Raw genomic sequence first — 16822 nt, forward strand, 5'->3', positions numbered from 1 at the left:
CCATTTTTGGGGAGTTTTTGACAGAAAGACATTCCCCCCAGGGGCGGAAGGAAGGAGGAGACAGACTGGCTCTGAGGCAGGGAGAGGTCTCCCTGGGAGAGCCGGTGGGGGGGGCCTCAGAGGGTGGGAAGGGAGTGGGGATTCCAGCAAGTGGGTACCTGTGTGCCCTTTAGTGCCTGAATAACACAGGGAGTATTAATAAGACAGGGGGGAACTGAGGGCTGTGAGTGGGGGGTATGAGTGTGTGTGTGGGAGCTGTGAGTGGGGGGCATGAGTGTGTGTGTGGGAGCTGTGAGTGGGGGGCATGAGTGTGTGTGTGGGGGGCTGTGAGTGAGGGCATGAGTGTGTGGGGTGGGGTTAGAGTGGGGGCTATGAGTGTGTATGTGGGGGTGTGAGTGGTGATATGAGTGTGCAGCATGTATGTGGCTGAGAGAGGGAAAGGGCAGCTGGCAGCGGGGACAAGGTGTCCTGATTGTCAGCTATGATGTGCTCATGGCCCTCTGGCTGTGGGGAATGGTGTGTGTCACCCATGCCCGGGTAGCATCAGAGGACCTGAGACCCATGCCTATCCAGCCAGCACTGGAGTAACTCAGGAAGGGCGTCCCTACCCCCGCCAGGTTGCCAGGGAGGCAGAAGGGGCCTCCCTCCGGAGGGAGTCTCGGCTTCCGGAGCCCCGCTCCTTATATGGAGCTTGGCTTCCCTCTGCCTCTCCTGATGCACTGTGCTGCCAGCACCGGCCCTCCTCCCTCCTCCCTGCTCTTGTCTCCCCCCTCCCCCTCTCCTTTTCCTCCTTCCTCCTCCCTCCCTGTCTCCCTCTCTCCTCCCCTCTTCCATCTTCTTAGAAGTCTTGGAGCCTCTGGCCAGGTTCTTGATATAGCCAGGGGCTTCAGGGCCCAGTTCTCTTCACTGGGGGCTAATGTCCCCTCCATATCCTCCAAACCCCAGCCCCCCAGGTAGCAGCTTCCAGATTTCCCTGGGAACACAGAAAAGTATTGGGCCTCACCAGAGACCTGGGTGTGGGGGCACAGGGCAACCCTGTCCAGTCACAGCCACACGGGTAGGTGTCACCATGCACACCAACGCAAGGGTCAGACAGAGAGCGCCTAGGCCTGGCTGTGTGTCCCTCACACAGAGCCCAAGACCTGGACTCGGGACCGCCTGGGCAGGGGTGGTGGGAGTTCAAAGCCGCATCTAGGAGCTCACATGTGTGCGTGTAGAGTTGCTGAGTCCCTGGGCACAGGAGGCTGATCGGGAGGGTCCTTCCCGGGCTGAGCTGCACATCCTGCACAGCTGGGCGGACGGGGTCAGGGGCAGTGAGGACCCAGGAGAGCAGTGGCCAGCGCCAGCCCCCTTCAGCCCCCCAAAGAGACAGGCGAGTGGAGAGGAGGAAGCCCACCTTGGGACCCTGGGAGGCAGGAGATGACAGCCCGCCCAGCGCCCGGGAGGGGGCGTGGGAGGGGCTCCCAGTGCCCGGCTTCAGTCCCTCCGGTCCCCGCAGGCTGAATGAGCTCCGCCGCCCGGGGTGGGAGGTGCGGAGCGGAGGGATTAGTCATCCCGGCCCCTCCATGTGTGCAAGGGGTGGGACCTCCAGTACCTTCGCCGCCCAGGAGCCGAGTGGGCGCGGGGCGGGGCCTGCAGGGGCGCGGGCGGGGCGCTGGCGGGGAGCCTGAGGCTGGGCCAATGAGAAACGGGGCTCGGCGAGCCGGCCGCCCACGGGCCGCGCTGGCGGCATAAAGAGCCGGCGGCCGGGACTCAGCGCAGAGCTCGGGCGCCGCGTCCTCCCTCCGCAGCAGCAGAGCTGGACCTGCCTCTCCCGGCGCGCTCCACCAGCCCCGCCGCCGGCCCGCAGCGACAGACAGGCGCTCCCCGCAGCTCCACACGGGACCCAGGCCGCCGGGCACCGCCGCCGGACTCCAGCGCCCTCCCTCCGTCCGCCCCGAGGAGTTTGTCGCCTGCCCGAGCACCTGCGCACAGATGGAGCTGGACCACCGGACAAGCGGCGGGCTCCACGCCTACCCTGGGCCGCGGGGCGGGCCCGCGGCCAAGCCCAACGTGATCCTGCAGATCGGGAAGTGCCGGGCGGAGATGCTAGAGCACGTGCGGCGGACGCACCGGCACCTGCTGACCGAGGTGTCCAAGCAGGTGGAGCGCGAGCTGAAGGGGCTGCACCGGTCGGTGGGGAAGCTGGAGAGCAACCTGGACGGCTACGTGCCCACGAGCGACTCGCAGCGCTGGAAGAAGTCCATCAAGGCCTGCCTGTGCCGCTGCCAGGAGACCATCGCCAACCTGGAGCGCTGGGTCAAGCGTGAGATGCACGTGTGGCGCGAGGTGTTCTACCGCCTGGAGCGCTGGGCCGACCGCCTGGAGTCTACCGGTGGCAAGTACCCGGTGGGCAGCGAGCCGGCCCGCCACACCGTCTCCGTGGGCGTGGGGGGTCCTGAGAGCTACTGCCACGAGGCGGACGGCTACGACTACACCGTCAGCCCCTACGCCATCACCCCGCCCCCAGCCGCTGGCGAGCTGCCCGGACAGGAGCCCGCCGAGGCCCAGCAGTACCAGCCATGGGTCCCCGGCGAGGACGGGCAGCCCAGCCCTGGCGTGGACACACAGATCTTCGAGGACCCTCGAGAATTCCTGAGCCACCTGGAGGAGTACTTGCGGCAGGTGGGCGGCTCTGAGGAGTACTGGCTGTCCCAGATCCAGAACCACATGAATGGGCCGGCCAAGAAGTGGTGGGAGTTCAAGCAGGGCTCCGTGAAGAACTGGGTGGAGTTCAAGAAGGAGTTCCTGCAGTACAGCGAGGGCACGCTGTCCCGAGAGGCCATCCAGCGTGAGCTAGACCTGCCGCAGAAGCAGGGCGAGCCGCTGGACCAGTTCCTGTGGCGCAAGCGGGACCTGTACCAGACGCTCTACGTGGACGCGGACGAGGAGGAGATCATCCAGTACGTGGTGGGCACCCTGCAGCCCAAGCTCAAGCGTTTCCTGCGCCACCCGCTGCCCAAGACCCTGGAGCAGCTCATCCAGAGGGGCATGGAGGTGCAGGATGACCTGGAGCAGGCGGCGGAGCCTGCCGTCCCCCACGTCCCGGCGGAGGATGAGGCGGAGACCCTCACGCCCGCCCCCAACAGCGAGTCCGTGGCCAGTGACCGGACCCAGCCCGAGTAGAGGGCATCCCAGAGCCCCCAGCCTGCCCACCACATCCAGCCTGTGGCTTTGCCCACCAGGACTTTTGAGCCGGGGCTGACTCCTGCAGGGGAAGCCCTGGTCCAGCTGGGTGCCCCCTCGGGCTCTGGGAGGACTCTCACACACTCGTGTCATCCAGATGTGGGCACCGCACCCCAGCATCAAAGAGCCCTCCCCCCTGCAGGGCTCTGCCCATCACCCTCCCTCTGTCTGTCTTCCCGGCCTGGACCCCACCCTCCACACTCTCAGGCCATCACAGGACACCCCAGCTTCCTCATTCTGCTACAATGCCCAGGCTCTCCGGGCATCCAGAAAACCAAGTGTCCGGATAGCAGGGGCCAGCGGCCACCAAGCTCATGGGACACCCCAGAGCAGAAGCTAGGGCAGAGCCAATGCTGAGGGAGCCTCGACTTCCGGCACCGCCGCCCTCTCCCAGCATCTGCAGAGCCAGCTGACGCCCTCCCTGCCTCCCAGGGCAGCTGGCCAGCCTCAGGCAGCACGGCCCCCTCCCCCTCCTCCCAGGGGAGAGCAGAAGTTGCAGAGGCAGCAGCAGCAGACCTGATGTCCCGGTGCTTCCTGGCCCCTCAGGTGAGCCCCTGCCCCAAGGCAACACCCACTGTGGGGCATCTGAGAGCTAGTGGGACCCGGAGGCTGTTTTTGAGGAGAGCCCACTGAGGCTCGGGCCCCCAGCAAGTTAGAAGGGATGGGGTGGGGGTGGCATCATGGAAGGGGGCATCAGGGAGAGTGGGCCAAGTGGGAGGCAGGGGCAGTTTGCTGAGCCAGCTCCACATGGACCCGCGCTTTCTCTCCCCCAGCTCCAGTGATTCACGCCCGCCTGGAGAAGAATCAGAGCTCAGCTCGTGACTCACCCATGGCAGGCGGAGGGTCCCAGAGGGGCTGAGTCCTCAAATCCGGCTGAGGCAGCAGCTGGCACCATCGGAGCCAGGAGAGTGACAACAGGTAACAGGGCGCCACCCTCCCACCCAGACCCCACCATCAGCTGTCCCGGCAAATGAACTCCTCCCCGGACCCCAGACACCCTGGGGCCCAGGCCACTCCCCAGTGCTCAGGCAAGCTGGGAGGCCCTGACAGGGTCGGGGGTCCTCTGCCCTGGAAGACCAGCGCCATCCACCAGCCCCAGATCCTCCCTGTGGAGCCCTGGCTACTGTCGTGCGCGGTCCCTCACTGCCCTCTCTCCTTCTCTTTCAGGTCTCAACGTTCCCACAAAGTCTTTGCTGCTGTGCTGGGCATCACACACCCCTCACCTTGCAGGCTGCCTGCGTGGGAGGCGAAGTCCCGGGACAGCCCAGAGGGGTGCTACAGAGAGGAGTCAGCTGCAGCAGAGGGCAGGAGCCCCAGCTTAGCCCTAAGCGCCAGCGTGAGGGCCAGGGCCTGCCACGAAGCCCGCCCCGCTGGCCACCAGCTGCCTGCCCCCAGAGCCACTGCAGCAGGAGTCGGGCCCTGCCTCCCTCCCAGCAGGGAAACCCCGCCCGCTGCCAGGCCATCCTCTCTGCCAGAGGCTTTCATGAGCCCCAAGGCTGGGGCCACAGCTCCTACTCCTGCCCAGCAGCCCTGAGCCCAGCTGCAGGAAGGAGATCCCAGAAGCCTTTGCTCCTGGGGCTCCTCCAGGCACTCTGCCCTGCCCCGACACCAGAACCCTGGTGCTGGTGGGCTACTAGCGTCTGCAGCCTGAGCAGGCGCTGGCTCAGGGTTCATCTTTCTGCCTTGTCCACTGGGGGACCAGCCCTACAGACCACTCTGACAAATCTTTAGCCCACACCCTGCCAGCCCCACAGATTTTATTTTTGCACATAAGCCATAACCGATCCTCACAGGCTGGCACAGGCTTTGGGGAAGCCCTGGAGCCTGTGAAGACCCTGGAAACCTCATGAGGCTGTGGCCGACCCCTGCCCCTTACCCCCGCACAGACCAGGCCTTAAGTGTCCGTCCAGGCCCTGTGTACCTTACCCCAAAGACAGACTCTTTTTGTAAGATTTTGTTAATAAAACACTGAAACTTCTTGGAGTGTTCATGTTGCTTCTTCTGTGTGCTTGGGCTGGGCAGGAGTGGAGCTGCAGACACAGGTCCTCCGGCCCAGTGGGTGACCCTGAAGGCCCCATGGGTGTAGTGTGAGGTCTCCAGGGGTTCGGGGGAGCACCAACAGGGCAGCCTCCATCAGGGTCCTGGATCCTCAGGGGGAAGCACCTTCAGGCTCCACACTGCAGCCCACTAGGCCTAGCTCAGCCCTGCCTCCAGGCCTGGGGTGACCATCAGTGAGGGTGACTGCTGACTGGGGGAGCCCTATTCATGCTGAGCTGAGGCCTGCCCCTCTGTAAGTCCTACTGGCATGTGGGGTGTACAGCTGGGTGCATGGGGGGGACTACAACTAGGGCTCGGCCCACACGGCTGTCTCAGGCTCTGGAGCCCTGGGGACCTAGTCAGTGCAGACCCCAGCTGGGAGGGGACCCCGGCCATTCCTGGTTGCCAGATCATGAACTTGGTCTCTCTGAGCCTCAGTTTCCTCATCTGCAAAATAGGGCATGCTATCCTCACAGCACATGTGCTGAAGAACTTGGAAACAAGGGTAACTTGATGCCCTGCAGGACGTCAGCCTCTGCTGCCTTTGGGGGGGACACTGGATTCCGAGGGGCTGTGGGAGGTCAGCTTCCCCCGCCTCTGTGGGGACAACACTGGATTCTGAGGGGCTGCAGGACATCAGCCTCCCCTGCCTTTGGGGGGACACTGGATTCCAAGGGGCTGTGGGAGGTCAGCCTCTGCTGCGTTTGTGGGGACACTGGATTCTGAGGGGAAGGAAGAGATGGCCTGGGGTAGGGATCAGCCCCTGCCCATCAGTGTTCAATGAGAAGCAGGACTAACAGGAGACAGCGAATTCATTGTAAGGAATTGTTTTACTCAACGTAGGGGCTGCTGAGCCAGTCCAAAATCTACAGGGCAGGCCAGAACCTTGAGGAACAGACTGAGGCAGGCACCTGCCAGTTGAATGTCTTCTCCATCAGGGAAGCCTCAGCTCTGCTCTTACGGCCTTTCAAGGGACTGAACCAGGCCACCCAGGTTCCCAAGGATGCTCTTCCTGAAAGCACCTATGACAGACCTTCGGGGCAACACCTCTGCTAAGATTTGATCGAGTGACTGAGAACAGTACCCCGGCCAGGTTGACCCTCACAACCTTCATGGTCATCTGCTGCTGGAAGCTTCCCTCCCCTCTGGTGGGGTTGCTCTGCTCCTGGGGATCCTGGGCCAAGCTGTAGGGGCAGCTGGTGGGTGGTGCCCGCTCAGCCCCACTGGGGGGCGGGATGCATTGCACCTGCGGGGTCCTGGCACTGAGCTCACGGCTGGCTCCTGCAGCAGTGAGGGGCCCGGGGAGAGCAGGAAACAAGAGGAGACTAAGCAGAGAGAGCCACCTGCTGCCAGGAAATGGCGTCACCCGTGGCGCAGGGCGCTGAGCAGGGCTCTCGACGGTGAAAGGGCCGCCTCCGCCCCATTCTTCCCTTGCATTTCTTTTAAATAACAAAGCTGCTGGAAGAACGGGAGAGGAAATTGGCAGGAACAGGAAGCTGGGCACCACCGTGCTGCCTGAAAGCAGTCATTTGTCTTGGAAGTACTACTTCTCACATGAAAAGCTGGAAGCTGTTGATGCTTTTCCCTTTTAGTAAAAAGTTACTCCCTGTAATTGTGGAACAGGCTATCAGAACCCTTCAGTTAATTGGAGGTTCAGCTGTGTCACTCTGTTCCCAACAAAAGAGGCCGGAGGCTGGAGCAGGTGGGTGGTTGGGAGCGGAGGGGCCCAGACCCTGTGCAGATGTCTGTCAGCCTGAAGACCAGGTCCCGGAACAGGGTGTTCCCTGCCATCAGCCCCTCTCTACCCCTCACTGCTCCTGCCCATCCAGGTATCATAGACCACTCAGTCTCACCCCCTCACTGTAGCATGGGGAAACTGAGGCACAGAGAAGTTCTGTGCTTGCCTCAGTTTGGGGAGAAGAATTGAGTCTGGGGGTAGGAGCACCCAGGAAGCCCCTAGATGTTCTTCCCACAGACCCAGTTTGGTGGGAGACCTCTGAGCCAGGGAGCCCATGTCAGGTCCCCATAGGGGCAGGTGCCTTTCCATAAAATCCAGCCAGCCTCAAGGAGCTGGTGCAAGGGGGAGAGGGCAGGCACCCGGGCCCCTCTGTTGCCCTTCAAGGCTCAACTGAGATTAAGTTTCCCAGTACCAGCAGGGTCACTGCTGAGGGCTGGTGGTGCCACTGGGGGTTGCAGGGAAAGCGACGGGCTTGGGAGAGCGTGTGAGTCAGTGTAAGGCAAGGGTGCTGTAACAGAGGCCCTGCAAATGTGGGGGCCTCCCACAGTCTCCGCTCAGGGAAGCATGCAGCTGGCGGCTGGGCGGCACCTGTTCATTCCAGACCTTCTGTGTTTCTTGACACTCCGGACTGCTACCCAGAAGGGACAAGAGACAGCGAGGGGCATGCCACGATTGTAAAGCTGAGCCCAGGAACGCCATGGCCACCCATGGTACCTTTGCCCCTGCCCAGTGCCTAAAGCCTGGATGCGTATGGGAAGGAGGGAGGAAGGATCTAGGTGGACAACCAGTGGAGAGAAGCCACACTGAAAATTGTTTAGGGTGGTGTGTGTGAAGAGTGTGACCTCGGCCAAAGATGGCGTGGCCTCTGCCCTGGGCTCCTGGGAGGTCATCACTAGGCCCCGAACGTCCGACCTGGTAAGAATGTCCTTGTCCACCTGGGGCCTTGGGCCACACCTATGGTCTCATGTGACTTCAGTGGAGGCTTTGGGCTATGTGGCATCAGCTCTGCCTCCAGAAGGGATGGAGACGGCTCAGCCATGTGGGCGCCAACAAGGACCATGTGACAGACCCCAGGGCAGGAGCTACCCTGAATGTCGATGCTCCGTGTGCCCTGACCCACATCACTAAGGGAGGGGTGGGGCCTAACATTGTCCACGACCCCAGGGGAGGACAACCGAGAGCTGTGTGTCTGGACCCTCCTGGGCTCTGTCCCAGGCACCTCTTTCCGTTCTGGTTTTATTTTTTATAGTTTTTGAGACAGGGTGTCTCTCTGTCACTCAGGCTGCAGTACAGGGCCACAGTCACAGCTCACTGCAGCCTCGACCTCCCAGTTCATGCCATCCACCCACATCAGCCTTGCAAGTAGCTGGGAACACAGGTGTGCACCACCACAACTGGCTAACTTCTTCCCTCCCCTCCCCTCTCCTCCCCTCCCCTCCCTTCCCCACCCTCCCCTCCTTCCCTTCCTCACCCTCCTCTCCCTTCCCTTCCCCACCCTCCTCTCCCTTTCCTCCCCTCCCCTCCCCTCCCCTCCCCTCCCCTCCCCTCCCTTCCCCTCCCCTCCCCTCCCCTCCCCTCCCCTCCCCTCCCCTCCCCTCCCCTCCCCTCCCCTCCCCTCCCCTCCCCTCCCCTCCCCTCCCCTCCCCTTCTCTTCTCTTCTCTTCTCTTCTCTTCTCTTCTCTTCTCTTCTCTTCTCTTCTCTTCTCTTCTCTTTCTGAGATGGTGTCTTGCTATGTTTCCCAATGTAGTCTTGAACTCCTGGGCTCCAGTGATCCTCCCTCCAGGCTGATTTTAATTTACATCTTTTCCCTGTAGGAATCCATAGTCACGGGTATAATGGCTTTCAGGGGTGCTGGGGCCCTCCTAGAGAATCATCACATCTGAGGCGGCTGTCAGGAGCCTGGGTTTCTATAGTTGGTGTCGGAAGTGAGGGTGGCACAGTCGTGTGGACTGTTCCCAACCTCCCAGGTGGCAGGACTCTTTTCTAGTTGGCAAGGGTCTTTTAACTCCAGGAAGAATTCAAGTTAGTATAGAAACTTAAAAAAGAATCGGCCGGGCGCGGTGGCTCAAGCATGTAATCCCAGCACTTTGGGAGGCCGAGGCAGGCGGATCACTAGGTCAGGAGATTGAGACCATCCTGACTAACACGGTGAAACCCCGTCTCTACTAAAAAATACAAAAAACTAGCCGGGCGAGGTGGCAGGCCCCTGTAGTCCCAGCTACTCGGGAGGCTGAGGCAGGAGAATGGCGTGAACCCGGGAGGTGGAGCTTGCAGTGAGCAGAGATCCGGCCACTGCACTCCAGCCTGGGCGACAGAGCGAGACTCCGTCTCAAAAAAAAAAAAAAAAAAAAAAAGAAACTTAAAAAAGGATCAAACCTGAAATATTATTATTTTTGTCAAGAAATAACATGTTTTATATTTTACATCATTTTAACACTGAAGAGAATTTGGCCAATTAGAAGCCATGGAGCACCCCTCAAAATGCCAACGGCAAGTGTCCAGCTGCTCTCCCGTTCTTTGACCCTCTGTCTCTATCTCTCTCGGTGGAGCTGGGGGAGGAACAGGCGGGGGCAGGTGAGACAGGTCAGAGCTGCATGACTCTTGTGGCTGTTGGGTGAGGACGGAGTGAAGAGGGTGGACAAGGGGTGAAAGGCCCTTCATAAGGAGGAAGAGGAAGTTCAATGGAGAGAAGTGCCAGGCATCCAGAGGCCAAGGAGCCCTTCCCTTTCTGCCTTGGCTCCGGTGGGGCTGAGGTCCCAGGGTCGAGGGCGGAATCAGGAGGCTCATGCCAGGTGACATTAGAGGGCATGCTGGGGCTCAATGCAGCCTGGTCCTGGGCTCCCCACCCCAGCTCTGCTCCCACCCAGCCCTTCTCCATAAAGTCTGTGAGGTCCAGAGGGCCATGCTCTCCTCCAGAGGACAGACACACTCCAGGGCCTGCCCCAGGGGCCCTGCTCGCAGTCCAGGTCCCTCCCACAAGGGCACCTGAGTCTTGGGGTAGCATCTCTTGGTGGAGGGGTGGCTGAGGGTGGCTCTTTGTGGGGATGCAGGCTGGGTGTTTGCAGACCCTCCCCGTAGAGCCACCCCCAGGTGGTGGGGTTGGGAGGGGGAGGTGACAGGGAGGGCAGGTGCTGACTCTGCTATTTCAGTGCTGTTGGAGTGCTGAGCACCTGTGTCCACACACTCCCTTCCCAGAAGAATCCTGTCCAAAGATGGGACTTTGGACTTTTGAGTTGATGCGGGGATGTATTAGGACTTTGGGGTTATTGGGAAGGAATGAGTGCATTTTGTATGTGAGAAGAACAGGAGTTTTGGGGGTCCTAGGTGGAATGCTGTAGTTTAAAGCTACCACCAAAACTCATTTTGGAATTTAATAATTGCCTTGTGGCAGTGTTGAGAGGTGGGACCTGTGAGACTAGGTCATGAGGGCTCTGCTCTCATGGATGGATTAATGTTGCTATCTCAGGAGTGGTGAGTTATCGTGGGAGTGGCTTTGTTATAAAAGTGAGCTGTCTCGTGTGCACTCTCTTGCCCTCCTGCTTTCTGCCGTGGAAGATCACAGCAAGCAGGGCCACACCAGATGCTGGCACTATGCTGCTGGACTTCTCAGCCTCCAGAACCATGAGCCAAAGAAACTTTTCTTTATAAATTATCTTGTGTGTGGTATTGTTATAGCAGCAGAGAACAGACTAAGACACACGTATATGAACCAGCTGAGGTTCCCCATATGAACAGGCTCCCCCATGACAGGGCACCCCTTACAACAAGGCTCCCTTATGCTGGGGCCCCCATTCACAGCCCCATGTTTCAGATATGAAAACTGAGGCTTGAGAGGTGCAAGGAATCTTCCCATGACTGCCATGGAACCAGCCAGACTCCCTCTCCCCATGCCTGGTGCCCAGGAGAGGCTTGAAATGACGACTTTGACAGGATATTGTTGAACCCTCCTGTGTCCGACTCCAAGCCCTCCACTTGCTCTACCTTCTGGGCCACCTCCTTTTAGACAAGGTTCCTTGTCTAAAGGTTTCTTCCTGGTTTTGGGCGATGGGAAGGGGGCCACTGAATTTGCCACCCTCTGTTCTGCTGAGGGTCAGAGAGCAGTTGGTGCCTTTGTTCCTTTGCCTGCCCTAGGGTGAAGGTAGGGCTCCTATCCAGAAGCAACCTGCCTCCTATCCTATCCAGAAACAATCTGCTTCCCAGTCTCACGGATGCCTAGCCCTGGCTACCCATGGAGCCTCCCACTGGCCATACATGGCCCCTGCTTCCAGTCAGTCACTGTTTCCTGGCCCTGGCAACCCAGTGACCCTGACCCCTAATTACAGACACAGACAGGATGGAAAAGCTTCCTCCCAGCACTCCTCCCAGACACAGTCCAGGGCCTGCCCCAGCGGCCCTGCTCGCAGTCCAGGTCCCTCCCACAAGGGCACCTGAGTCTTGGGGTGGCCATCTCTCGGTGGAGGGGTGGCTGAGGGTGGCTCACACGTCTGTGGGGATCCCAGCTGGCACCCTGCTTTTGTAGGTAGCAGGTGACACACAATAGCCCATTTCTTCCAGGAATGAGGCCAGCATCCCACCCAGCCCTGGCTCTGGGGGTGCCTAGATGCAGCAGCCACAGGACAGGTTCCCTGGCCCTCCCTCAACCACCACCACTCTCTGGGATTGGCCTCGGGGCTGCAGTGGCATCCCTGGTATGGGTGGGGAAACTGAGGCCCAGGAGAGGCATAAAATTACCAGCATGAACAAGATAGCCTCCTCGGTCTGTCTGTGTGTGCCTGGGCTGAGCTGTGGGGCCTTGGTGGGCAGCGGGCAGTGAGCTGTCCTTTCTCAGACCCATCCTTGAGGGTCCTTGTGTCTCCATTCTGTGTGGCCCTAAGTGGGCATCGCTATGCCCACCCAGGTTGGCAGTCTCTCTTTTACCCACTACAATACTGGCCCAAATGACCACAAATGACCCAGTACTGATCCTGGCCACCTCATGGGGACCCTACTGAGAGCAACTTGGTCCAAGGATGGGGCAGAAGCCAGACCGCGGGTGCTGCAGAGTGCTCGCCCCAGAAGCTGTGCTGGGAACTTGTGTTGGAACACCAGGGTTGGCTCTCCCCAGGACCTTGTGCCCTCACCCTCCAGCCTTGGTCTTCTCTCCGGGTCACAGCCCACCCTCCATTGGATGCAGACACTGACATCCTGGGCACTTCAACTGAGAAAGTCCAAAGCAGCCCTCCTGGGGGTACTGGTCCTGCCCATCCCCATCTCCTAAGGGTCTGCCCACTCCACAAGACCGCTGGGCCAAGCTCCTCTATTTCTATAATTGCCATGGGAGCAGCTAGCGTGTGCCAGCCTTGCACTGACCCCTACCCTGACTGCACTTCCTCTCCTCCCTGCCTCTTCCCAAGTCACCATGGGGCTAAGTTAATATTCAGTGTTCACTTATTGCCACCAGCTGGGCACAGTGGCTTACACCTGCAATCCCAGCACTTAGGGAGGCTGAGGTGGGAGATGGCTTGAAGCCAGGAGTTTGAGACCACCCTGGGCAACATGGCGAGACCCTGTCTCTACAAAACATAAATATATATAAAAAGGTCAGGTGTGGTGGCTCACGCCTGCAATCCCAGCACTGTTTGAGACTGAGGCTGATGCCGGAGGATCACTTGAGCCCAGGAGTTTGAGACCAGCCTGGGCAACATGGCGACACCCCATCTCTACAAAAATACAAAATAAAATTAGCAGGTACAGTGGCATGCGCCTGTAGTCCCAGCTACACTACTTGGGAGGCTGAGGCAGGAGAATCACCTGAGCCTGGGAAGTTGAGCCTGCAGTAAGCCCTGTTCTCGCCATTGCACTCCAGCCTGAGCAACAGGAATGAGACTGTCTAAAAACAAAAAAAAAAAAAAGAAAATTACACCAGGGTGAAATTCTTTCCATGGCAGGGGACTGTGATCATGCTCCTTTCTGACAGATACCTCTATTCTCCGGAATTTCAGGTCGTCCCTTCCTCTCATCCTCCTCACCGTCCTCGGTGCAGGGCTCCATCCTACGCAACATTCCACAGGGGCACCTTTGTGTCTGTTTTCTGTTTGCTTGTTTCCTGGAAACCTCCCTCCTGGAATAAAAACATCTTTAAAAGCTAAAATTGATGACTGAGGAACTCCTAGGCCCACGCCCCTCTGGGGCCGGCCACCACCTCTGGGTAAAGCCCACATTTCCAACCGTCAGGCCGCCCGGCTCTGCCCTCCCCTGCCTCACTGCTGGGGCGAGGAGCTCCCTCCCAGGCTGCTGCTGTCCCCGCTTTCCCCCAGCCCTGCCTCTCCCTCTGCCCACTTCCCACTCTCCCCTGCCCCCTTCCCACTCTCCCCTGCCCCCTCTGGTCCCTCCAGAATCCCTTAAAAGCAAAGCTCCCGGGGGGGATTGGGCGGGTTCCCCGGGTCCCCCACCCTCATCCCTTGCCCCCAGCCTAGCCAGCCTGGTGCCCACCCTGGCCTGGCCTCAACTGCTGTTTCCCGCTGCCACCTCTGTCCTCCCTCTGACCACCTTCTTCCCCGAGCCCTGGGGTTCAGGCACAGGCCCTGCCTCAGTGACCTCTGAGCTCAGCCTCCTTCTCAGCTCAGCCCTGGACAGAACCAGGGCTGGTGGGTATCCCCTCCCCCAGTGCCTGGCCCTGTCTCCTCCCCCACTGTCTGGTCCTGAGTCCTTTCCCATGTCCATGGTTGGGTCCCACTGACACCTGGCTCTGACCCTGAGGGGAAGTGTCAGGCTGGGAGGAGCCACATTGGGAGCTGGGGCTCAGCCAGAAAGAGCAGGGTCTGTCCGGCCGCTGTCCTTTCTCTGAGCCACCACCCAGTACACAGCCTTGACGTGGGGCCAGTTACAGGTGCTGCAGGATGCTCCACGGCTGCCCCCAGAGGCAGCAGCTACTCAGCCCAGGGTGCCTACCAGGGGTGGGGGAGCCCTGCAGACGGTTCCCAACTATTCCTCCAGCTTGGAGGGAGGGCCAGGCCTGAGGCCCTCAAGGTGATCTCTGGCACCACCTTTGCCTACCTCTGGATGGCCCCCTGGAACCCACGAAGCTGCTCCACCCCTTCTTCTGGGAACGGTCAGTGCCTGTGAGCTTCCACTCATCCTCCGAAGCCGTGCCCTTGTCTCTCCTCCCTGCACCCCACCCCTGGTGTCGCTGCTGTGTCTTGGGCATCCCTGACTCTTCCCTTCTGCCTTGGCGCTGCCGGACGCTCCCTGGTGAGGGGTGCTGCTGCAGGCTGCCCCTGCCCGGGGGCCCAGGTCCTAGGCTCCTGCAAGTTCATCTGGCATCTTCCCTGCCAAGAGTCTGGGCTGGGAAGGAGGCTATTTTTAGCTTCTCTTATCCCCCGTAATTATCTTGTCTGTTTTGCCATGGTGCCTGGTGCAATCCTGCTGGAAAATGTCAGTATGTCTCTCCACACTCAGGGGACCTGGGGACGATGGGACCTACGCCCTGGGAGTGGGCGTGGTGGATGAGGGTGTTGGTCCAGGAGCCTCCTCCATTCACATGTTCTCCCCGGACATGGGGCCCAGCCGCCTCCTCATTCCTGGATGAAACAAAAGTCTTGTGGTCCACTCAGACCCCTCCGTCTCCTGGAGCCCTCTCCACGGGAAGAAGGAGGCCGGGGCACCCCAACCTCTGCAGCCTGCGAGGAGCCCGACTGGGCTTTGCTCCTTTCCGCGCCTGCAGGCGAATCCGTTGCTGTCCGGGGCCTCCCTATCAAGTACAGACGGGGCGTGGGTGGGGGTTCTAGGTCCTTTCTGGTGGGGAGGGAGGCACCTGTGGGAAGTGGCCCTGGCGTGAGGCAGGCTTCGCAGCCAGAGGTGGGAAGAAGGGTCTGCCCGAGGTTGCCCAGCAGAAGCAGCTGGCAGAGCAGAGGCTGGGACCTGCTCGAGATTCTGGGGCTGCCAAGCCCTATGCCCCCCTCAAGTCTGCCTGGGGAGCTGTCCGGTACCCAGGGACTCCCCTGCTTCCGTGCCTCCTTTGGTCCCCTTGGCTTGGCCTTAAAGCCCATCACTAACGGCTCCTCCCCGCACCGTGGCAGCTGGAATCATTCTTCCTGCAGCACCTGAGGCCCCAAGAAGGGACCCTGACAGGCTCCCCGGTGGCTTTTCTCAGCACAGCTTCCTCTGACCAGTGTCTCCCCCTGCAGCCCAATCCTCCACCCTCTGCAGGTGGAGCCTGAGCTGCCTCCTCCAGGAAGCCCCACTGATGCTTGCTCCCATCCAGGTGAGTCCCAAGGAGGTCAGCCCTGGACACATTACTTGCTTCACAGCTGGGCATGGATCCTCAGTCTTCCCGAGACTACAGGCACAGGAGGAGGCTGAGGCCCCACCCTGACATGCCCACACCCACCCCCAGCCGCCCCAGGACAGACTCGGTCTCCTGCTGTGCCTGTCTCCTCTGTAGCACAGCCCTTTGCTCTCCTCCACCTGGCGAAGCTCCTCATCCCCCTGTGGCAGTCAGAACGCTCCCCCAAAATGTCAGCATTCTCACGTTAGGCTCCCGGGCGCAGGGAACTCGAGCTACTCCTCAGCGGACCTTGACATGTGGAGGTTGTCCTGGATCATCTGTGTGGCCCAGGGTGACCGAAGGATCCGTGAGGAGGGAGGCGAGTCAGACAGGGTGTGGGCATGAAGCAGGCCGGGTGCTGCTAGGCGACCACGACTGGACCTGCTGCGGCTGCAAGAGGACGCTCCCCTCAAACCTCCCAGGGGAACGTAGGTTGCAGACGTCTCGATTTTAGCCCAGTGAGCCCCAGGGCTGGGCTCCTGACCCCCAGAGCCGTGAGGCGAGAAAGGCGTGCTGTCTGAGCCCCTGCATTTGTGGTTGCTTGCTCGGTGGCAGTAGGGGACCAGCACAGCCTCCACGCTGCCTGATCCGTGCCAGACTCGCCTGTCCAGCATCCCTGCATGGTGCAGATTCCCGGGCCCGCCTGGCTGCGGCCCTTCCCCTTCACCCGACTGTGTGGCCTCTCGGAGCCTCAGCCTCCTCACTGGTGAAACAGGAAGATGAGGGTGCCTCCCCCTGGGGCTGATGTAGGGCTGACACATGGGTCACATAAGGTCTCACGCGATCAGCCCCTCCCGTGGGACGGTCACGGAGAGGGGCAGGTCAGTGCTAGGTGGGCAGGGTTGCCTGTCTGCTCCCCGCTCTAGAGCTGAGACCTAGGGGACTAACCGAGGACTCCCTGTTGGAGTCTGGCAGCCTTGCCCAGGCCCCTGTGTACCAGCCTTGGGGGCTGCCTCCTTGGCTTCTGTGTCTCAGGCCCTGTGCAGTGGCTGGCACCTGCCAGTGCTGTTTACATGACTGCTGATGGGGGCTGTGCCTGCTGGGGCCTCCTCAGCCTGGGCCGGGGCCATCCCTCCGTGGCCCTTTCCCTGACTGCTCATTTTGTGAGGTTGTTGTTCTTTATTTGGTGTCTCTGCATTTCCATTCTTCTCCCCTCCCCCACCATCCGGGTGTTGCTATGGGAACCGGGCTGAGGTCCTTGCAGCATCCTTGATAGACGGGTCTCAGGCCTGGGCAGGGGAGCAGGTTTGTTGGCAGGGAGAGGGGGGTGTTTGTGAAGGGTCCTTGAAGTCTTGTGGTTGGAATCGCGGGGTCCAGAGGAGGGAGAGCTGTCAGACACCCATCCCTGCCCTGCATCCAGTGTCCCCACTCAGGGCACAGCCCTGTCACTACCACCCCCTGCTGTCACTGCTGTGGGCCCCAACCCCTGTAATCTTTGGCCAGGTTGCCTCCATCACAATGGCCTGGGCTCTGTCCCTGCTGTCTCCCCTTTGACCTCCCCTTTGACCTCTGCGGG

General features: G+C 60.6%; 1 protein-coding gene and 1 long non-coding RNA gene across 4 annotated transcripts; one reads left to right on the plus strand and one right to left on the minus strand.

Moving 5' to 3' along the window:
- The first annotated feature begins 1735 nt into the window (after positions 1–1735).
- On the plus strand, positions 1736–5203 carry LOC105488415 (activity regulated cytoskeleton associated protein). The gene is made up of 3 exons (XM_011752425.3): positions 1736–3771; positions 3999–4143; positions 4393–5203. Exon 1 carries the CDS (start codon positions 1975–1977, stop codon positions 3163–3165), a length of 1191 nt encoding a protein of 396 aa, XP_011750727.3. The 5' UTR covers positions 1736–1974; the 3' UTR covers positions 3166–3771; positions 3999–4143; positions 4393–5203.
- Positions 5204–8669: 3466 nt separating this feature from the next.
- On the minus strand, positions 8670–16732 carry LOC105488413 (uncharacterized). Of its 3 annotated transcripts, none has more exons than XR_011606652.1 (4): positions 14037–15339; positions 12962–13101; positions 12792–12870; positions 8670–8809 (listed from the first exon to the last, which is right to left on the minus strand). It is a non-coding gene; the product is annotated as an uncharacterized lncRNA (long non-coding RNA). The 3 variants fall into 3 exon arrangements; XR_011606653.1 differs by lacking the exon at positions 8670–8809 and adding an exon at positions 15511–16732 and having other exon boundaries at positions 9347–12870; positions 14037–14560; XR_003019562.2 differs by lacking the exon at positions 8670–8809 and having other exon boundaries at positions 9339–12870; positions 14037–15330.
- Positions 16733–16822: the final 90 nt, after the last annotated feature.

This window comes from Macaca nemestrina, chromosome 8, assembly GCF_043159975.1.
Source record: "Macaca nemestrina isolate mMacNem1 chromosome 8, mMacNem.hap1, whole genome shotgun sequence".
In the NCBI taxonomy this organism is placed as follows: domain Eukaryota; kingdom Metazoa; phylum Chordata; class Mammalia; order Primates; family Cercopithecidae; genus Macaca; species Macaca nemestrina.